Consider the following 23,545-nt stretch of genomic DNA (forward strand, 5'->3'; position numbering starts at 1 on the left):
CATTCACCTCCTGCTCTTTCCTCAGAGGGCAGCCCTCACTGGGTTTCTTCTGGAAACAAAAACCTGAGGGGATGCGGGTGGCGAGAACTCCGTGTTAACAATGGGATCAAAGACCCTGGGACCGGCTGTTGCTGAGGGACTAAAAGAGGTCAGGTAGAAAGTTTCCATCTTTAAAGACTCGGGGAGCGAAGAGTCCTCGTTCTTACCCCAATAACTCCATCGGACAGGCAAGACTTTTCAAGTCTAATGTCAGGTGTTGGGAGGTGCAGAGAGGCCTTAAAGTCTGGTGGGGGGAGAGGAAGGCAGTTCGACCACCCATGAGGACACTTCAATAGGATCAACTAAAATAGACAGGCCCCCTGACCCCAATGTCCAATTCTTGCGCAGGTCCACAGGGAGAGACAACATGCAGCATTATTTTATGGAGAAAACTGGAAACCCTCTGACTGCATAACAGGACCGTGCTGCACGATATTCTATAGATGTCAAAAGTTGGGTAGATCTGATCCTTGTTCTGACATGGGGACAACAGGAACCATACCACGGGGTGAACAAAGCAAGCCGCAGAAGCTGTATGAGAGCATTTAAATAAAACACACCGACCCCCGACACTGCGCACCATTTGAGGGAAGGCAGGAACCCCAGAAACCCACCAGCGAGTGATGGCCCCCGGGGTTAAGAACCTCTGACTTAGACAACATTTCAAGCCACAGAAAACAGAAGCCATGTGGCAGAAAACACGCGCTGGGATTAGCACAGATGGGCCACAGAACCCGAGGAGCCCTAACACCAAGGCACAGAGTACAGGAGACAAGCCAGGAGGCCCGCAGGACGGGGCTGATGGCAGCAGGTCCCCGAGCTCCATCTCTCCTGTCCCCTCTACGCTGCTGTCACGGGGACTCCCCCTCCATGAGTGGCATGCAGGGAGCTCACACATGAGGCCGGTCCCACAGTCCAGCCCAGCATCCTTGTCTCTACGTAGCCCCAAACTCACTGGACTGTGGGTCACCTCCAACATATCTTTTCCTTTGAGGCCTTGCTCCTGGCCAGGCCCTTGTGCCTAATGCCCAGCACATCAGTAAGGGCCTCCTCTGTCCTTCCCAGCTCCCCTACAGTGATTCACGGGGGAAAGAACACCAGAGTCAGAGGCTCCTCCGTGCACAGCCCGGCAGAAATCGCAGATCCCTTCCCAGCCCTGCCCCGAACCCTGCCTTTCTCCCCCAGGACCGAGTCCAGGAGGCTGAGCATCTGCAGGTCAGCTGACTGAGACGGGCCAGAAAATCTCAGGAAGTCGGGTCTTCCTGGCCAGACTCTGCCCTACCAGTGAAACCTGCAGGGTAGACAGGTCAGGGTTACATGTGGACATGAGGACTGTCCACAGATGCATGCATGCCATAGTCATATGCCACAGTGCCCAGTTCTCTCTGTAAAATGAAGTAAAGGACACTGACAGTTCCGTGACCTCAGCTTTCCAGTGAGTACACGTCAGAGCATTCATTACAGATGAGTACCACCTGCAGACTCATGGGGTCACCAAAAACAGGACGATACCAGTCCACACCAATGCCACCTACCACAGGGACACCATGGAGGGCCTGCTGGCTCCCAGCAGAGCACCCCTAAGCCCACCTCCGACCCGGGTCTACAAAGTAGTGTGTCTGGACACCAAATGCACCATCACATCTGAGAGGCCTGAGGGCCGCCGCACACAACCTCAGACATCTCGCGGCTGCCAGGCCACCCCGCCTCCCCCTTTCCTGACAAGAGGCGCAGGAACGGGGTGGGACCTTGAACTCCCGTTCAGTCTGGCCTTCTGAGGGATGGGCCAGGTGTTTATTCTATTTATGAGCTCAAAGTACTGGGTACTTTGTGACCAGAGCTCCCCAAACCTGGAAAGCCAGCAGGAAGATGGGAATGCCCACGACTGGGCCAGCGTCATTAGGGCCGTGGGCAGAGCCAGCTCACCCCATGCATGGCAGGGCCTCCCCCCGTGAGAGGCCTGGTACCTGTCCTCTCCACCCCACAGGAGCGGGTACCACAGCCACCACGTCTAAGACCCTCTGAGTGTGCACGGTCTTCAAACTAAGAATTTCGCCAATTAAAGCAATGACCTTGAGACTCATTCTCCTCCTCTGGGAAGGTACTGGACTGTCATTTCCAGCTTGCACGACTAGTTAGATTATGGAAGCAAAAACTAATTATAATTAATGGCTGAGGTTTTCTTTTGCAAGGAAGGATTGTTTCAAAAATGACAAACTCGGCGTGTGTCACCATGTTTCCCTAAAGAAAGAACATTTTCGCACCGAGGCAGTGGAAGGCGGTGATGTCAGAACGGGGCTGCCACCCAGCAGGGCCCGCGGCCCGGCCCGGCCCGGCCCGGAGACCCGACCCGCAGCCCCCGCCCCGCGGGCGCGCGGCCTCCCCTGCCCTCGCACGCGACCTTCGGGGACCCCCGGGCTGCGCCCCGCGGGGGAGAGCCCAGCATCCGCTCCTACGCGAGCAAGTGGAAAACAGCTGCGCAGGGCAGGGCCGGCGCGCCGAGCACCGGGCGCTCGGGGCCCAGCGCCTCCCAGGCCCAGGGCCGCGCCTGCCCGACCCGACCCGACCCCCGCCCCAGCCCCCGCCCCTGCCCCGCCCGCGCCCCCTCGCGCCCCCCGGCCCGGCCGCGCCCGCCCAAGGTCGGCGGGAGGGCCGCGGGGCCCGGCGGGCGGGGGTCCGGGCGGTCGCCGGGGGCGGGGGGTCCAGGGACTGGCGGCCCGCGTCCGCACCTGCCCCCAAGGACCCCCACCCCGCGGCCCGCAGCCCCCTCTCCGGCTCGGCCTGAGCGCCGCACTCACCCGGGCGACGCCATCAGCGCGGCGAGGTCTCCGCGCTGCCGCCGCCTCCGCTTCCTCCGCGCTGAGCGCCTCCGCTGGGGAGGGGCCTCGCGCCGGCCACGGCCGCCCGCCCGGGCAGCTCCAGGCGGCGGGGGCGCGGGGAGGGGGCCGCGCTCGGGAAGGGGGCCCCGGGCGGCGGAGAGGGGACGGGGCCCTGGGGGGCGCTCGGGGAAGGAGCGGGGGGGGGGGGCGCCCGGGGAGGGGTCCCGGGACAGCTGGGGGCCGCGGGGAGGGTCCCGGTATCGCCCCCGAGCGGCCAAAGGAGGGGATGCGGGGCGGCAGGCAGTGTAGGGCTGGCATCAGGAGTGGGGGCGGCCGCAACCCTGACCCGCCCACCGGCCCACCTGCCCAGGTGCCCGCAGGCCAGGACTCCGGGAGAGGTGTCTACGGGGCCAAACCAGCGGAAAACCTGCCCCGGGGCCACGAAGCAGCTGCGGGACCGGGTAAAATCGACGCCTCCCTACCACAAGAGTTTGATTTCCCTAAGAAAAGCCTTTTCTTCAGCCCAGGAGAGCAAGGCACCGTCACTACTATTAAGCAAGTGGTAATTATGCTATTACTTGCTGTGCTGTCTTGCACGAGTTGCTGGCCTCTCTGAGCCCAGTTACCCCTTGTCAAATGTGTATTTGACATTTATTGAACAGTATTACACTGTTCAGCCGTAAGGACTGTGGAGCACTTTGACCATCCCTTACATTGTGTTATTCAGCAATAATAAGGAATCTGGGGTTCCTACAGGGGGTTTCACAGGCACCGCCTATGAGTGCTTGAGCCTCAGTTCCTGGTTCAGCACAATGAGTTTTCAAAAATAAATGAGCTCTTGTAAGTGAAAACGCTTAACAAAAAGCTTTGGAAAATGTAAACCACTGTCGATCATATTTCTGTCTTATGTTAGACATTACTGATAATTATTCTGTTTTTACTTGCTGATAAGAGTAAGAGCAAAGCCAAGACAGGAGCCAGAAGACCTGGGTTGAATTCTGGGCTCCACCCATCAGGAACTCTGCGATCTCGGCAAGAGAGAGCCTCATCAGGGCTGTCCTCTCCTCACCGGAAAAACGGGGTAAAAATAGGTCCCTTCCTCTGTTTGGGTGTTGAACGAGTTAATATTTGTAAAGTGGGTGATACATAGGCTGGTGCATGGTCTCTTTTCCTTGCTGAGAATCCATCCAATGTTTTGAGCATCTTTGTTCCCTTGGGTAAAATGCAAGGTCAAGAAATTGCTGCCTTAAGTTCAGAAGGTAATTAATGCTCCATAAAGTTAGCTAAGTAAAGCTACAGGGGCTGTGAGACCCAGATTGGGAATAAATCCAAGACCAGGGTTAGGAAGAGTTTGGGGAGGGGGCAACTGCTAAATGGCCTGGTTCAAGGAAGTAATGATTGCTACTGGAGTGAGGGAGGGCAGATAATTTTTTACAAATCAACTTAGTTGACTTTAAAATATATTTTAAAATAATAACTAAATATAAGTTCACTGAAATATTCTTCCTCAACATGAATTTTAGTGCGTATGTGCCATTTCACTGCCTAGTGGATGATTATGTTTTAACCAACCCCTACTGTTGGACATAAATATTGCTGCCAGTATTCATTATTATAAGAAATATGGACAAAAAATATCCCCATCCATGATTATTTCATCCAGTATTCATCCATGATTATTTCCTTTTTTTTTTTTTTTTAAGATTTCATTTATTTGACAGAGAGATAGTGAAGGCAGGAACACAAGCAGGGGGAGCGGGAGAGGGAGAAGCAGGCTTCCCGCTGAGCAGGGAGCCCGAGGTGGGGTTCGATCCCAGGACCCTGGGATCATAACCTGAGCCAAAGGCAGACGCTTAACAACTGCGCCACCCAGGTGCCCCCCCCACCCCATGATTATTTCCTTAAGCCAAGTTTCTAGGAGTTGAATTTCTAGGTCAGATGATATAAGCATTTTAAGTCTTTTCAGATACATATATAACATACACACACACACACATATACATACACTTACATATGCTATACATACATATAGACTCACACAGATTACTCTCCCAGCACACTTACCAACACTGATGATAGTGCCAGTTTCCCAAAACTTGTTCTATAAATTTAACAATTTCTTTTGTTGCCAATTTGGTAGGTTAAAAACCAGTATTTTTGCAAAATGGTAGACTAGGAAGTTCCAAGCTCTAATTTCCTCACAGAAAAGTGAACAAAACAACCTGAAACTGCCTGAACTAATTTTGTTGGGGCTCTAAACACCAAAGACTTACAGCAACCAAGCAAACACTCAAGCAAGAAAAACACATATTTAAAATTGCAGGTAAGTTTTCTGGCGTTTTTACTTGCGTTGCCCCACCCCTTCTCCAGGGTAGCAGTGGTCTTGGCCTTGAGCAGGTAGGATCCTGTTTCCCAGTCCCCACATACTTACTGTCTTGGACAGGCCTTATTTGCATACAACCTTAGAAGAAGTGGTAAAGGGAGTCCATCAGATTGAAACAACAGAATGCTAGACCAGAACTCACAGCAGGATGAAATTGTAAAGATCTATCATAAAGATAAATATATGGGCAAATACAAAAACCAAAATTTTAATTTTGGTAGTAACTCCACTTTTTATTTTCAATAGGACTTAAAAGACAAATGCATACAAATAATTATGTTATAAATATATATTACTGGGGGGCACCTGGGAAGCTCAGTTGGTTGAGCATCTGCCTTTGGCTCAGGTCATGATCTAGGGGTCCTGGGATCAAGTTCCACATCAGGCCCCCTGCTCAGCAGGGAGTCTGCTTCTCCCTCTCCCTCTGCTGCTCCCCTGCTTGTGTGCTCCCTCTCTCTCTCTCTCTGACAAATAAAATCTTTAAAATAAATGTTACTGCGCACAGGGTATAAAAAATGTAATTTGTGATATTAATAACTTGAAGGAGAAATGACTGTAAAGTGTAGAGTTTTTGTATGAAGTTGAGGTGTTCAAATCATTAAAATTAGACTTTTGTAACTTTAGGGTATTATATGTAATCCCCATGGTATCCACAAAGAAAGTCTCTATAGAATATATAGAAGAGTATATACTTGAAGGGAATCAAAACATGTCATTACAAAAAAATCAGCTGACCAGAAATAAGGCAGTAATAGAAGAGAGACAAAGCTCTAAGGCAATAATAATAATAATTTTTTAAAAAGGCAAAGTGGCAGTAGTAAATTCCTCCTTATCAGTAATTATTTCATATGTGAATGGATTAAATTGTCCAATCAAAAGGCAGAGATTGGCAGAATGGGTTTTAAAAAATAATCCAAATATATACTGTTTACAAGAGACTCACCTTGAGTCTAAAGACGGAAAAAGATTGGAAGTGAAAGGATGGTAAAAGATGTTCCGTGCAAACAGTAACCAAGAAAGCTGGGTAAGCTATTTAGATAAAATAGACTTTAGGTTAGAACTGTTATAAGAGATAAAGAAAGACATTATATATATTTAAAAATAGTCAATTCACCAAGACATAGCAATTATAAACATATATGCACCAAATAAAAAGCCCCAAAATAAATGAAGCAAATATTCACAGAATTGAAGGGAAAACTAGTTCTATAATAATACTTGGATACTTCAATAGTCATTTCCTACAGTATATAGGAAAACCAGGAAGAAGATCAAGAAGGAAACAGAGAACCTGAACCATACTATGAATTGGTTGTGTCCAAAAGACACATATAGAACACTGCACGCAATAGCAGCATAACACACATTCTTCTCAAGTGCACGTGGACCATCCTCCAGAAGAGACCACATGTCAGGCCACAAAACAAGTCTTAATAAATTTAAAAAAGATTTCCAATCATTCAAAATATCTTTTCTTATCACAGTAGAATGAAACTAGACATCAAAAATATAAAGCAGGAAAATTCACAAATATGTGGAAATTAAGCAGCACACCATAAACAACTGATAAATTAAAGAATAAATCACAAGGAAAACTGGGAAATACCTCAACAATAAAAACATAGCAACACATGGGATATAGCAAAAACAGTGCTAAGAGGGAATTGTATATATATATATCTTGTAAAAGAAGGAAAATCTCAAATCAGTAACCTAACTCTATGCCTCAAGGGAAAAAAAAGTGAAGAGCCCACCAACCCAAAGCTAGCAAAAGGAAGTAAATAATAAAGACTAGAAAAGAGAAAAATAAAGAATAGAAAAATCAATGAAATAAAAAGCTGATTCTTTGAAAAGATCAAAATTAACAAACTTTTAGCTAAACTCACAAAAGGACAGAAGACATAAATCACTAAAACCAGAAATCCAAGTAGGGACATTACTACTGGTTTTACAGGAAAAAAAAGAATTATAAGAGAATACTACAAATGACTGTATACCAACAAATTGCAATCACCTAAATGAAAACACTGATTTCCTGGAAACACAATTGACTGAATAATGAAGAAACAGAAAATCTGAACAGATCTATAACTAGACATTGAAGTAGTAATCAAAAAAACCTCACAACAAGGAAAAGCGTGGCTTCAATGGTGAATTCTACAAAATATTTAAATAGTAACATTAATCCTCTAACTCTTTGAAAAAAATTAAAGAGCATGAGATCAACATTACACCTGATACTAAAGCCAAAGACCAGACAAGAAAGCTACAGACCAATTTCCCTTATGAATATTGATACAAAAATTCTTGACAAGATACTAGCAAACAGAATCCAGAAAAAGACTATATACAATGACCAAGTGGGATTTATTCCTGGAATGCAAGGATGGTGCCACATATGAAAACTGATCAGTATAATATATTACATTAATACAAAGGAGAAAGGAAAAGTACATGATTATCTCAATGTATGCAGAAAAAGCATTTGACAAAATTCAACAGCTTTCTTGACAAAAACACTCAAACCAGAAGTGGATGGAAACCTTTTCAACACAATAAAGGCCACATATAAAACCCGAGAGTTAACACCATACTCAATGGTGAAAGCCTGCAAGTTTTTCCCTAAAATTAGAAACAAGAAAAGGATGCTCGCTTTTGCCACTTCTATTCAACACAGTACCAGAAGTCCTAGTCAGATCAATTAGGCAAAGAAAAGAAAAGGCATCCAAACTGGAAAAGAAAAAGTAAAATTATCTCTGTAGATGACATGATCATATATGTACAAAGTCCCAAAAATTCCACACCAAAAAAAAAAAAAAAAATCAACAATAAAAACCCTGTAATACTTAATAGGTGAATTCAGCAAAGTTGCAAGTAAAAAAATCAACATGCAAAAATCAGCTGTGATGATGGCAGCAGGCCATGCACCTGCAGACACCTGCAGCAGGCCTGCCCAAAGACCTCAGCAGCCATAGTCACATCAGCCAGCACACCCAGAATCTCTGACCACACTCTTTGGAGAGGTCCTTCCCTACTGAACCAGCCAGTAAGAATTAGAAGAGGTAACTGCTTCTTCAAATGTACAAATACCAACACTAGGCTAGAAAGATCATGAATAATGACATCACAAACCTAATAAAGCTAAAGAAACAGAAACCCATAAACTATTTGACAAAGAACACAAAATAATTTTCTTAAATAAATGAGAGAAAAAAAAATTACCCCTGATGAACATAGATGATAAATCCTCAACAAAATTCTAGCAAGCTGGATTAAACAGCACATTAAAAGTACACCATGACTAGGTAGAATTTACCCCTGGGGTGCAAGGATGGCTCAAATTATGCAAATCAATCATTGTGATACACCACATTAGCAGAATAAAGGATAAAAATCACATGATCATTGAAATAGATTCAGAAAAGCAGTTTACAAAACTCAACACCCTTTCATGATAAAAACTCTCAACAAAATAGGTACAGTAGGAATTTACCTTAATACAACAGAGGCTGTTTACAAGAAGCCCATAGTTAACATTATACTCAACGATGAAAAGCTAAAAGTTTACCCTCTAAAGTACTAAACAAGGCAAGAATGCCCACTCTTGCTTCTCCTATTCAACATTGTACTATAAGTCCTAGACAGGATAATTAAATAAGAAAAAATAAATAAATAAAAGACATCCAAATCAGAAAGAAAGAAGTAAAATCATCTCTGTTTACAGAAGACATGATCTTCTATATAGAAAGCCTAAAGACTACACACACACACCTGTTAAAATAAATGGATTCAGTAAAGTTGCAGGATACAAAAATCCATGTACAAAAATCAGTTGCATTTCTATACACAAACAGTATATCCAAAGAGGAAATTAAGAAAACAGTCTCATTTACAATATCATCAAAAACAATAAAAGCGGCACCTGGGTGGCTCAGTCGTTAAGCGTCTGCCTTCGGCTCAGGTCGTGATCCCAGGGTCCTGGGATCGAGCCCCGCATCGGGCTCCCTGCTTCCTCTCACTATCTCTCTCTGTCAAATAAATAAATAAAATCTAAAAAAAAAAAAAAACAATAAAATACTTAGGAAAAAACTAGGGAGTTAAGAGACCTGTACATAGAAATCTACAAAACAGTGAGGAAAGAGATTAAAGAAGACACATTTCATGTTCATTGACTGAAAGAATATTGTTTTAAAATCAATTATTCAAAGTGATCTACATTTTCAATACAATCCCCCAAAAATACTAATGGCATTCTTTATGGAAGTAGAAAAAAATAATCCTAGAATTCATTTGGAACCACCACAGACCTTGAATGTCCAAGCAATTTTGAGCAAGAACATACTGGGGGCATCACACTTCCTGATTTCAAAATATATTAGACAGCTACAGTAATCAAAACTGCATGATACTGGCATAAAAACAAATATACAGGGCACCTGGGTGGCTCAGTTGGTTAAGTGTCTGCCTTTGGCTCAGGTCATGATCTCAGGTTCCTGGGATTGAGTCCTGCATCAGGCTCCCTGCTCAGCGGGAGCCTGCTTCTCCCTCTCCCCCCTGCTTGGGCTCTCTCTCACGATCTCTGTCACTATCTGTCTCTCTCTCACAAATAAATAAATCAAATCTTTAAAAAAATAAAAACAAAAAACAAATATACAGTAGTCCCCTCTTAGCCATGGTTTCAGTTACTTATGGTCAACTGCAGTCCAAAACCAGATGATCCTCCTTCTGACAATCAGGTCAATAGTAGCCTAACGCTACATGTAATGCCTACACTATTCACCTCACTTCCTCTCACCTCACATCATCACAAGAGGAAGGGTGAGTGCAGTACAAGAAGATATTTTGAGGGCACCTGGGTGGCTCAGTTGGTTAAGCAACTGCCTTCGGCTCAGGTCATGTTCCTGGAGTCCAGGATAGAGTTCCGCATCGGGCTCCCTGCTCAGCAGGGAGTCTGCTTCTCCCTCTGACCCTCCCCCCTCTCATGCTCTCTCTCTCTATCTCATTCTCTCTCTCTCAAATAAATAAAATATTTTTAAAAAAAGATATTTTGAGAAAAATAAAGACCAAAGTCACATAATTTTTATTATAGTATATTGTCATAATTTTTCTATTTTTTTTTGGTTACTGATATTAGCCTTTTATTGTGCTTAATTTAAAAATTAAACTTTATCATAGGTATGCACATAGAGAAAACAACAGAGTATGTATAGGGTTCAGTATTATTCCCGTTTCAGGCATCCACTGGGGGTCTTGGAACATAGCCCCCACTGACAAGGGGGGACTACCAATGGAACAGAATGGAGAGCCCAGGAGTAAGTCCATGCATCTACAGTCAACCAATCTTAGAGAAGCGTGCCAAGAACACTAAATGGGGAAAGGACAGTCTCTCAACCAATGTTGATGGGAAAACTGGATATCCACATGATATCCACATGAAATTGGATACTTATCTCACATCACACACAAACATCAACTCAAAATGGATAAAAGACATAATCCTAAAACCTGAAACTATAAAACTCTTAGAAGAAAACATAGGGGAAAAGCTAAATATTGCACTCTGCAATTAATTCTTGGGTAAGACACCAAAAGCACAGACAACAAAAGCAAAAAATACACAAGTGGGGTTATATCAAACTGAAAAACTACTGTCTAGCAAAGGAAACAATCAACTAAATGAAAAGACAACCTATGGAATGGAAGACATTATTTGCAAACCATAAATCTGATAAGAGGTGAATATTTAAAATACAGAAGAAACTCCTTCAACTCAATAATAATTTCTTTTAAGAAAAACTGATTTAGATGGCTAAAATTAACAAGTCAGGGAACGGCAGATGTTGGCGGGGATGTGGAGAAAGGGGAATCCTCCTACACTGTTGGTGGGAATGCAAGCTGGTGCAACCACTCTGGAAAACAGTATGGAGGTTCCTCAAACAGTTGAAATTAGAGCTACCATTCGATCCAGCAATTGCACTACTGGGTATTTACCCCAAAGATACAAATGTAGGGACCCGAAGGGGTACATGCACCCCAATGTTTATAGCAGCAATGTCCACAATAGCCAAACTGTGGAAAGAGCCAAGATGTCCATCGACAAATGAATGGATAAAGAAGAAGTGGTATATATACACAATGGAATATGATGCAGCCATCAAAAGGAATGAGATCTTGCCATTTGCAACGACGTGGATGGAACTGGAGGGTGTTATGCTCAGTGAAATAAGTCAATCAGAGAAAGACATGTATCATATGACCTCACTGATATGAGGAATTCTTAATCTCAGGAAACAAACTGAGGGTTACTGGAGTGGTTGGGGGTGGGAGGGATGGGGTGGCTGGGTGATAGACATTGGGGAGGGTATGTGCTACGGTGAGCGCTGTGAATTATGCAAGACTGTTAAATCACAGATCTGTACTTCTGAAACAACGCAACATATTTTAAGAAAAAAGAAAAAGAAGAAGATAGCAGGAGAGGAAGAATGAAGGGGAGTAAGTCAGAGGGGGAGACGAACCATGAGAGATGATGGACTCTGAAAAACAAACTGAGGGTTCTGGAGGGGAGGCGGGTGGGGGGATGGGTTAGCCTGGTGATGGGTATTAAAGAGGGCACATTCTGCGTGGAGCACTGGGTGTTATGCACAAACAATGAATCGTGGAACACTACATCAAAAACTAATGATGTAATATATGGTGATTAACACAACAATAAAAAAATTTAAAAAATAAAAGAAAAACTGATTTAGAAATGGGCAAAGGACCTCAAGAGACATTTCTCAAAAGAAGACATAAAAATGGCCAACGGGTATATGAAAAGGTGCTCAACATAACTAATCATCAGGGAAATGTAAATGCAAACCACAATCAGATATTACCTCACACCTGTGAGAACGGCCATTATCAAAAAGACAAGATACGTGTTGGTGAGGATGTTGAGAAACAGAATGCCTTGTACACTGATGGTGGGGATGGAAACTGGTGCAGCCACTGTGGAAAACAGTATGGAAGGTCCTCAAAAAGCTAAACATAGAAATACCATGTGATCCAAAATCACACATCTGAATATATACCCAAAAGTATTGAAGTCGGGACCTCAAAGAGATATGTGTACTCTGCTGTTCGTTGAAGCATTATTCACAATAATCAAGATAGGGAAACAGCCTAATCGTCCATCAAGGAATGAATGGATAGAGAAAAATGCGGTGTATAAATACAATAGAATATTGGTCAGCCTTCAAAAAGCAGAAAATCCTGACATTTGCAACAACATGGATGTACCTAGAGACCCTTATGCTAAGTGAAATAAACCAGACAAAGGACAAATTCTACATGATCCCTCTTTTAGGAGGAATCTAAAGTAGTAAAATTCAAAACCACAGCATGGAATAATGGTTACCAGGGGCTGGGAGGAGGGAAAAACAGAGAGGTGTTGGTTAGTCAAAGGGTACAAAGTTCTAGTTATGCAAAATGAGTAAGTTCTGGAGATCTAATGTACAACACAGGGCCTATAGTTAACAACACTGTATGGTATACTTAAAAATATGCTAAGAAGGTAGATCTTATGTTAAGTGCTCTTAAACCCAAAAGAAAAAATACATATAATAAACAAATAAACAAAAATAATAATACATAAAGGGAGTGACAAGAAACTTTTGGAGGTGATAGATGGGTTTATGGCCTTCATTGTGGTGATGTCTTCACAGGGATATTCTGATCTTCAAGCTCATCAAACTGTATACATTAGAAACGTGGAGCTTTTTGAATTTCAGCCATACTCAATAAAGAGAATAAGGAAAATCAGTTGTATTTCCATTCACTAACAATAAACAATATTAAAAAGAAATTAAGGAACCAATTCTACTTACATTATCATCAAAAAGAAGAATATTTAGAAATAATGGGCACCTGGGTGGCTCAGTCAGTAAAGCAGCGAGCTCTTGATTTCACCTTAGGTCGTGACCTCAGGGTGGTGAGACTGAGCCCCACAATCGGGCTCCACACTCAGTGGGGAGTCTGCTTGAGATCCTCTCCATCTCCTTCTGCCCCTCCCCCTGCTCATGTGATCTCTCTCTAAAATGAATAAATAAATTTAAAAAAAATTTATACGAACTTAGAGAAGATGTGACACTGGAAACTATAAAACAATGTTGAAAGAAATTAATGAAGATATAAATAAGTGGAAAGATATTCCATATTCACAGATTGGAAATCTTAATATTGTTGTCAATGCAACCCAAAGCAATTTAGTTTCAATGGAATCACGATCAAAATCTCGACATTTTTTTACAGAAGAAGTCATCCTAAAATTCATATGGAATCTCAAGAACAATGAATAACCAAAATACTCTTAAAAATAAAGAACAAAGTTGGAGGACTCATACCTCCCAATTTCAAAACTAACTATAAAACTATAGTAATCAGGGCACCTGAGTGGCTCAGTCATTAAGCGTCTGCCTACGGCTCAGATCATGATCCCAGGGACCTGGGACTGAGTCCTGCATCAGGCTCTCTGCTCAGCGGGGAGCCTGCTTCTCCCTCTCCCACCCTCCCTGCTTGTATTCCCTCTCTCCCTCTCTCTCTCTCTGTCAAATAAATAAATAAAATCTTTAAAAAAAACTATAGTGATCAAAATAGTGTAGTACATAAAGACAGACATATAGACCGATGGAATAGAATATTGAGCCCAGAAATAAATTCTCACATACGTGGTCCAACATATTTTCAACTCAATTGCTAACACCAGTCTATGTGGAAAGGATAGTCTTTTCAAAAAATGGTGCTGAGAAAACCGGATATCCACATACATAAGAGTGAAGTTGGACTCATACATCATATACAAAAATTACTCGGGGATGCCTGGGTGGCTCAGTTGGTTAAGTGTCTGACTTTGGCTCAGGTCATGATCCCAGGGTCCTGGAATCGAGCCCCACATCAGGTTCTCTGCTCAGTGTGGAGCCTGCTTCTCCCTCTTCCTCTGCCTGCCGCTCTGCCTACTTGTGCTCTATCTCTGTCAAATAAATAAGGTCTTCAAAAAAAAAATTACTTGGGGTGCCTGGGTGGCACAGTTAAGTATCCGACTCTCAGTTTTAGCTCAGGTCATGATCTCAGGGTGGCAGGATCGAGCCCCACCTCAAGCTTTGTACTCAGCATGAAGTATGCTTGAGACTCTCTTCTCCTCTTCCTCTGCCCCTCTCCCCTGCATGTGTGCTCTCTCTCTCTAAAATAAATAAATAATTTTTTTAAAAAAATTACTCAAAATTGGTCAAAGACCTAAACATTAAAACAATAAAATTCTTGGAAGAAAAAAATCGGGGGAAAAGCTTCATGACACTGTATTTGGCAATGATTCTTTTGGATATGATACCAAAAGCAAAGGCAACAAAGAAAAAACTTGATCAATTGGACTTCATCAAAATTTAAAATTTCTTTTGTATCAAAGGACATTATCAAAAGAATGAAAACACAACCCACAGAATGGGAGAAGATATTTGCAAATCATATACCTGATAAAGGGATTAATATCCAAAATACATAAGGAACCCCTACAACTCAACCACAAAAATATCCAAACAACCCAATTCAAAAATGGGCAAAGGGCTTGAATAGACATTTCTCCAAGGAAGATATACTTATGCCAATGAAAATATGCTCAACATCATTAGTCATTAAAGAAATGCAAATAAAAAAACCACAGTGAGGTACCACTTCCCACATGCTAAAACGACAATCACCAAACAGAAAATATCAAGTGTTGCTGATGATTTGGAGAAATTGGGACCCTAGTACATTGTTGGTGGGAATGTAAGATGGTTCAACCACTGGGGAAAACAGTTTCACAGTTGCTAAAAATGCTAAACATAGAAATACCATATGATCCAGCAATTCTGCTTCTGGGTATATATCCCAAAGAAGTGAAAGCAGGAACTCAAACAGATACTTGTACACCAAGGTTCACAGTAGTAGGTATTCACAATGGTGAAAAGATGGAAACAATCCAAATGCCCATCAACAACTGAATGGATAAACAAAATATGGTATAAACATAAAATGGAACATTATTCATTCATAAGAAGTGGAATTCTGGCACATACTACAACACGATAAGCCTAGAAAACATGCTATGTGAAATAAGCCAGACACAAAAGAATATTCTGGGACTCCACTTATATGAGGAACCTAGAGAGGCAAACTAAGAAACAGATACAGAAAGTGAATTAGGGGTTACCAGGGGCCGGAGATGGGGGAATGGGGAGTTACTGCTTAGTAGTTAGAGTCTCTGGAACGATAAAGTTTTAGAAATAGTGATGTCATGGTTGGACAACATGGGAATGTAATGAATGCCACAGATTTGTACACTTAAAATGATTACAATGGTAAGTTTTATATGTATATATTTTGCCAAGACAAAAAAAATTTTGAAGAGAATCTATTTAGAAATCTCAGAAATTTTAAAAATATATTGTTGAAATGAAAGATCTGAAAGAGTGGATTTTAATTATCAGAAAATGCAGGCTATATACCTAATTGGACCTTAATCCTAAAAATAATTAAAAACTCTGGATAATTATTTTAAAACTAAAATTATCTAATCAATTAGTAAGGAAGCTGAGGATCCTCTGGTCACGTCATAGAAGCAAAGAGGTGAGCCTAGAGAGTGACTACCGCTTCCCTGTCTTGGGGGCCTTCTTCAGACCAGACAACATGCATTTGGGATTTCACAGCTGCAGGTGTTTGAGGAACAGAAAACAACCCTCTGGACCCATCCAAGGCCAGGGCTATAAAAGAACAGCCTCCATCCCTGGGGCAGGGACTCCAGAGGGTCATACCCATGGTTTTTACAGTGAAATAGAAATAACTGGCCTCCGCCCCAGAGAAGAGCTGAGTGTCTCCAATTTGGTTCAGGAGAGGATTACCTCTGAGAATATGGAAACCACGAGTGGCCCTTACATGGCTGTGCAACCTGAATTAACATCACCTGGGTAATCTGAAAATTGAGAAGCAACTTTAGAGTGATCCTGGGTTAGGAGTGCTTCCAGAGCCTGGCAGACACAAACACAAATTTCCTCTGGAAGAACCCACATTTATCCTGGGTATCAGAGAATTTATGAAATAAAATACCAAGAAAAATGAAATGCCAAAGAAAAATTCTAAATAAATTTTGAGAGTCAAAAATAACACAAACAAGGCACCATGAATGAGGAAAAAAAAATCGGAACAGACCTTTAAGAATTTCAGATAAATGGAATTATTAGACACAGGCTTTACAGTAACTATGTTTAATACTTTCAAACAGATAAAAAATAACCTTGAAATATATACAGAAGAGGATGAGATTTGAAAAACAATCAAAATTTAAAATAGAATTGAAATTATAAGTGTAATGGATGGGCTTAATAGCAAATTAGACACACTGAAACTAGTTAAATGGAAAATAGAACTGAAAAGATTATCAGTAATGGAGCAAAAAGTCAAAGAGAAGGAAAATATGAAGAAGGGTTAAGAAACACAGCAGAAAAAGTCAGAAGGTCTAACCTGTATATAATTATGGACCCAGATGGGAAAAGAGGGAAAATGGAGAAGCAGTATCTGAGAAGATAGTTACTAAGAATTTTCCCAAACTGGTGAAAGATACCACCTTACAGCTTCAAAGGGCTAAACAAATTAGCCCTAAACAAATTAGTTATGTAACACCTGGTTACATTAAGAGTGAAATATATAAAATTAAGAGGATGTACTTTAGGCAAGAGGAAATTGGCAGATGGAAGATCTGGGCTGCATGAAGTAATACAGAGCATAGAAAATAGAAATTTAAATAAAAATTGGCTTTAGAGGGGCGCCTGGGTGGCTCAGTCGTTAAGCGTCTGCCTTTGGCTCAGGTCGTGATCCCAGGGTCCTGGGATCAAGTCCTGCATCCGGCTCCCTGCTCAGCGGGAAGCCTGCTTCTCCCTCTCCCACTCCCCCTGCTTGTGTTCCCTCTCTCGCTGTCTCTGTCTCTGTCAAATAAATAAATATTTTTTAAAAAATTGGTTTTAGAAACAATAATAGTGTATTGTGGGTTAAATTTTTAAAAAATTTATAGCAAGAGTTGTAGGAAAAGTAATGGGCTCCCAAAGATGCCCACATCCTAAGCCCCACTGCCTATGAATACGTCATGTCACATGGCAAAACAGCACAAATTCATCATGTTCCAGTTCTGTAGGTTAGAAGGTGTTGGCAAGGCTGTGTTTCTTGCCAAAGGCCCCTGGGGAAAATTCTGTTCCCTTATCTTTCCCAGTCTCTAGAGGTGGCCTGTTGATCTCATCTCACGGCCCCCTCCTCATTCTTCAAATCCAGCAACGTTGCATCTCCTGATCTTTTATTCTGCCTCCTGTCTACATTCATGGACCCTGGTAATGACATTGCCCCTTCCCCTAATCCAGATAATTGTTTCATATTAAAGTCAGCTGATTACCAACCTTAATTCCATCTGCAACTTTAATTTTTCTTTGCCATCATCCAGTACGAGAAACATACACAAAAAAACCAATAAGCATAAAGAATAAATGCAAAAAAAGAACTTGACCTAACATATACATATATAGAGAATATTACACTCAATATCTATAGAATATACATTTTTTCAAGTGCTCATGTAACACCCATCCCCCACCCCTTCCCCTCTGATAACCATCAGGTTGTTCTCTATATAAAAGTCTATTTCCTTCCAAAAGAACTAAAATACATGGAGGCTAAAGAGCATCATACTAGAGAATGAATGGGTCAAACAGGAAATTAAAGAATTTTAAAAATTCATGGAAACATAAGAAAATGAAAACACAACTGTTCAAAATCTTTGGGATGCAGCAAAGGCAGTTGTAAGAGGAAAGTATATAGCAATACAAGCCTTTCTCAAGAAACAAGGTCTCAAATACACAACCTAACCCTACACCTAAGGGAGCTGGAGAAAGAACAGCAAATAAAGCCTAAACCCAGCAGGAGAAGAGAAATAATAAAGATCAGAGCAGAAATCAACGAAATAGAAACCAAAAGAACAGTAGAACAGATCAATGAAACTAGGAGCTGGTTCTCTGAAAGAATTAACAAGATTGATAAACCCCTAGCCAGACTTATCAAAAAGAAAAGAGAAATGACCCAAATCAACAAAATCATGAATGAAAGAGGAGAGATCACAACCAACACCAAAGAAATACAAACAATTATAAGAACATATTATGAGCAACCCTGTGCCAGCAAATTAGATAATCTGGAAGAAAGGGATGCATTCCCAGAGATATATCAACTACCAAAACTGAACCAGGAAGAAATAGAAAACCTGAACAGGCCTATAACCACTAAGGAAATTGAAGCAGTCATCAAAAATCTCCCAACAAACAAAAGCCCAGGGCCAGATGGCTTCCCAGGGGAATTCTAACAAACATTTAAAGAAGAATTAATACCTATTCTTCTGAAACTGTTCCAAAAAATAGAAATGGATGGAAAACTTCCAAACTTGTTTTATGAGGCCACCATTACCTTGATCCCAAAACCAGACAAAGACCCCATCAAAAAGAATTACAGACCAATATCCTTGATGAACATGGATGCAAAAATTCTCACCAAAATACTAGCCAATAGGACCCAACAGTACATTAAAAGGATTATTCACCATGACCAGAGTGGGATTTATCCCTGGGCTGCAAGGTTGGTTCAGCATCCGCAAATCAATGTGATACAATACATTAATAAAAGAAAGAACAAGAACCATATGATCCTCGCAATAGATGCAGAAAAAGCATTTGACAAAGTAAAGCATCCTTTCTTGATCAAAACTCTTCAGAGTATAGGGATAGAGGGCACATACCTCAATATCATAAAAACCATCTATGAAAAACCCACAGCGAATATCATTATCAATGGGGAAAACCTGAGAGCTTTCCCCCTAAGGTCAGGAAAATGGCAGGGATGTCCACTATCACTATTGCTATTCAACATAGTACTAGAAGTCCTAGCCTCAGCAATCAGACAACAAAAAGAAATAAAAGGCATCCAAATCGGCAAAGAAGAAGTCAAACTCTCACTGTTTGCAGATGATATGATACTTTATGTGGAAAACCCAAAAGACTCCACCCCAAAACTGCTAGAACTCATACAGGAATTCAGTAAAGTGGCAGCATATAAAATCAATGCACAGAAATCAGTGCCATTCCTATACACCAACAACAAGACAGAAGAGAGACAAATCAAGGAGTCGATCCCATTTACAATTGCACCCAAAACCATAAGATACCTAGGAATAAATCTAACCAAAGAGGCAAAGGATCTGTACTCAGAAAACTATAAAATACTCATGAAAGAAATTGAGGAAGACACAAAGAAATGGAAAAACGTTCCATGCTCATGGATTGGAAGAACAAATATTGTGAAGATGTCAACGCTACGTACAGCAATCTACACATTCAATGCAATCCCTATCAAAATACCACCCACATTTTTCAAAGAAATGGAACAAATAATCCTAAAATTTGTATGGAACCAGAAAAGACCCCAAATAGCCAGAGGAATGTTGAAAAAGAAAAGCAAAGCTGGTGGCATCACAATTCCGGACTTCCAGCTCTATTAAAAAGCTGTCATCATCAAGACAGTATGGTACTGGCACAAAAACAGACACAGAGATCAACAGAACAGAATAGAGAGCCCAGAAATGGACGCTCAACTCTAGGGTCAACTAATCTTCGAAAAAGCAGGAAAGAATGTCCAATGGAAAAAAGACAGTCTCTTCAACAAATGGTGTTGGGAAAATTGGACAGCCACATGCAGAAGAATGAAACTGGACCATTTCCCTACACCACACACAAAAATAGACTCAAAATGGTTGAAAGACCTAAATGTGAGATAGAAGTCCATCAAAATCCTAAAGGACAACACAGGCAGCAACCTCTTTGACCTCAGCCACAGCAACTTCTAGAAACATTGCCAAAGGCAAGGGAAGCAAGGGCAAAAATGAACTATTGGGACTTCATCAAGATAAAAAGCTTTTGCACAGCAAAAGAAACAGTCCACAAAACCAAAAGACAACCGACAGAATGGGAGAAGATATTTGCAAATGACATATGAGATAAAGGGCTAGTTCCCAAAATCTATAAAGAACTTCTTAAGCTCAACACCCAAAGAACAAATGATCCAATCAAGAAATGGGCAGAAGACACAAACAGACATTTTTCCAAAGAAGACATCCAAATGGCCAACAGACACATGAAAAAGTGCTCAACATCGCTCAGCATCAGGGAAATCCAAATCAAAACCTCAATGAGATACCATCTCACACCAGTCAGAATGGCTAAAATTAACAAGTCAGGAAAGGACAGATGTTGGCGGGGATCCGGAGAAAGGGGAACCCTCCTACACTGTTGGTGGGAATGCAAGCTGGTGCAGCCACTCTGGAAAACAGTACGGAGGTTCCTCAAAAAGTTGAAAGTAGAGCTACCATACGATCCAGCAATTGCACTACTGGGTATTTACCCCAAAGATACAAATGTAGGGATCCAAAGGGGTATGTACACCCCGATGTTTATAGCAGCAATGTCCACAATAGCCAAACTATGGAAAGAGCCAAGATGTCCACTGACAGATGAATGGATAAAGAAGATGTGGTATATATACACAATGGAATATTATGCAGCCATCAAAAGGAATGAGATCTTGCCATCTGCAACAACGTGGATGGAACTGGAGGGTGTTATGCTGAGTGAAATGTCAATCAGAGAAAGACATGTATCATATGACCTCACTGATATGAGGAATTCTTAATTTCAGGAAACAAACAGGGTTCCTGGAGTGGAGGGGGGTGGGAGGGATGGGGTGGCTGGCTGATAGACATTGGGGAGGGGATGTGCTATAGCGGATGCTGTGAATTGTGTAAGACTGTTGAATCACAGACCTGTACCTCTGAAACAAATAATGCATTTTATGTTAGAAAGAAGAAGAAGACAGCAGGAGGGGAAGAATGAAAGGGAGGAAATTGGAGGGGGAGACGAACCATGAGAGACTATGGACTCTGAGAAAAAAACCGGGTTCTAGAGGGGAGGGGGTGGAGGGATGGGTTGGCCTGGTGATGGGTATTGAGGAGGGCGCGTACTGCATGGAGCACTGGGTGTTATACGCAAACAATGAATCATGGAACACTAATGATATAATGTATGGTGATTAACATAACAATAAAAAAGTCTATTTCTTGATTTCTCTATTTTTTTCCTTTTTTGTTTCTCAAATTCCACATGAGTGAAATCATATGGTATTTGTCTTTCTCTGACTGACTTATTTCAATAAAGGGTGAGTATCCAAAATATACAAAGAACTTACACAATTCAACACCCAAAAAACAAATAATCCAATTTTTAAAATGGGCAGAAGACACAAACAGACATTTCTTCAAAGAAAATAGACCGATGGCCAACAGACACATGCAATGATGCTCATCATCACTTATCAAAGATGTACAGGTTTATTTCTGAGCTACTCGATTCCATTGGTTTATATGTCTATCATATACCAACACCACACTATTTTGACTACTGTAGCTTTGTAGTAGGTTTTGAAATCAGGAACTATGAGGCCTCCAGGTTTGATCTTTTCAAGATTGCCTCAGCTATTCACTAGCCCTTGAGATTCCATATAAATTTTAGAATGGACTGAAAAATAAAAGTCACTGGGATTTTGATAGGGAGTGCACTGAATATGTAGATCAATTTGGGTAATACATCTTAACGATACTGTCTTCCAGTCCACAAACATGGGACAGGTTTTCATTTATTGATGTCTTCTTTTATTTCTTTCAGCAATGTTCTGAAATTTTCATTGTGTAAGTCTTTCATCTCCTTGGTTAATTCTTAAATATTTCATTCTTTTATTATACTATTATAAATAGATTGCTTTTATTTATTTATGTATTATTTATTTATTTATAGAGAGAGAGTGCACAAGTGGAGGGACAGAGGGAGAGAAAGAGAAAGTATCCCAAGCAGGCTCCACACTCAGGACAGATCCCGACAAGGGGCTCCATCTCATGACCCCTGAGATCATGACCTGAGCCCAAATCAAGAGATGGATGCTTAACTGACTGAGCCACAGGCACCCCAAGAATTGCTTTCATAATTTCCTTTTCAGTTTGCTCATTGTTAGTGTATGGAATTGCAACTGGTTTCTGTATTAACTGTATTCTGTATTAACTTTGTATCCTGCTACTTCGCTGAATTCATTTATTAAATAGTTTGGTAGAGGGGCGCCTGGGTGGCTCAGTTGGTTGGGCAACTGCCTTCGGCTCAGGTCATGATCCTGGAGTCCCAGGATCGAGTCCCACATCGGGCTCCCTGCTCAGCGGGGAGTCTCCTTCTCCCTCTGACCCTCTTCCCTCTCGTGCTCTCTATCTCTCATTCTCTCTCAAATAAATGAATAAAATCTTTAAAAAAAAAAAGATTTCTTAAATAAATAAATAAATAAATAAATAGTTTGGTAGCATCTTTAGGATCTTCATATAAGATCATATCATCTGGAAACAGAGATTTTACTTTTTCCTTTCCACTTCGGATGCCTTTTATTTCTTTTTCTTGCCTAGCTGCTCTAGCTAGAACTTCTATTACTATGTTGTATAGAAGTAGTGAAAGTGGGCATCCTTGCCTTATTCCTGATCTTAGAGGAAAAGTTTTCAGTCTTTTACCATTGAGTGTTAAGTTTACTGTGTTGTTCATGTACATTGGTCTGTTGTTTTCTTTTCTTGTAGTTTTTGCCTGGCGTAAGCCAGCCTCATAGAATGAGTTACAAAGTGTACTCCTCAATTTTTTTGAAAATGTTTGAAAAGGTATTCTTCTTTAAATGTTTGGTAGAATTCACCAGTGAAACCATCAGGACCAGCACTTTTCCTTGTTGGGAGATTTTTTTTTTTTTTTATTGCTGACTCAATCTCCTTACTAATAAGAAGTCTATTCAGATTGTCTATTTCTTGATTCAGTCTTGGTAGATTTTGTGCTTCTAGAAATTTGTCCATTTCATCTAGACTATTCAATTTTTCAGCATACAATTGTTCATGTATTCTCTTATTTATTTCTGTAGAATAGTAATGTCCCCACTTTCATTTCTGATTTTAGTAATTTGAGACTTCCTTTTCTCTTAGTCCATCCAGCTAAAGATTTGTCAATTATGTTGATCATTTCAAAGAACTAACTTTTGGTTTCATTGATTTTCTCTGCCATTTTTCTACACTCTTATTTCATTGATCTCTGCTCTAATCTTTATTTTTTCCTTTTGCTAGCTGTGGCTTTAGCATATTCTT

The 23,545-nt window shown here is 41.4% G+C and overlaps 1 protein-coding gene across 5 annotated transcripts in view; it reads right to left on the minus strand.

The window, feature by feature from the left end:
- Nucleotides 1-23,545, minus strand: part of LOC113911825 (up-regulator of cell proliferation) — a 60,578-nt gene that overhangs the window by 22,109 nt on the left and 14,924 nt on the right. The window contains exon 1 of one of the 5 annotated variants that reach the window (XM_027574691.2): nucleotides 9,164-9,189. The exons of 1 other annotated variant lie outside the window; for it this stretch is intronic. Coding sequence is in view for 1 of the 4 variants with exons in the window: in XM_027574690.2 (XP_027430491.1) it covers nucleotides 2,838-2,851 (14 nt within the window). In the remaining 3 variants the exon portion in view is untranslated. Of the gene's footprint in view, nucleotides 1-2,837; nucleotides 2,997-6,184; nucleotides 6,268-9,163; nucleotides 9,190-23,545 lie in introns of those variants that run through there. 3 more of the 5 variants (XM_027574695.2, XM_027574690.2, XM_027574693.2) reach the window with 3 other exon arrangements.

Source organism: Zalophus californianus, chromosome 12 (genome assembly GCF_009762305.2).
Source record: "Zalophus californianus isolate mZalCal1 chromosome 12, mZalCal1.pri.v2, whole genome shotgun sequence".
In the NCBI taxonomy this organism is placed as follows: Eukaryota; Metazoa; Chordata; class Mammalia; order Carnivora; family Otariidae; genus Zalophus; species Zalophus californianus.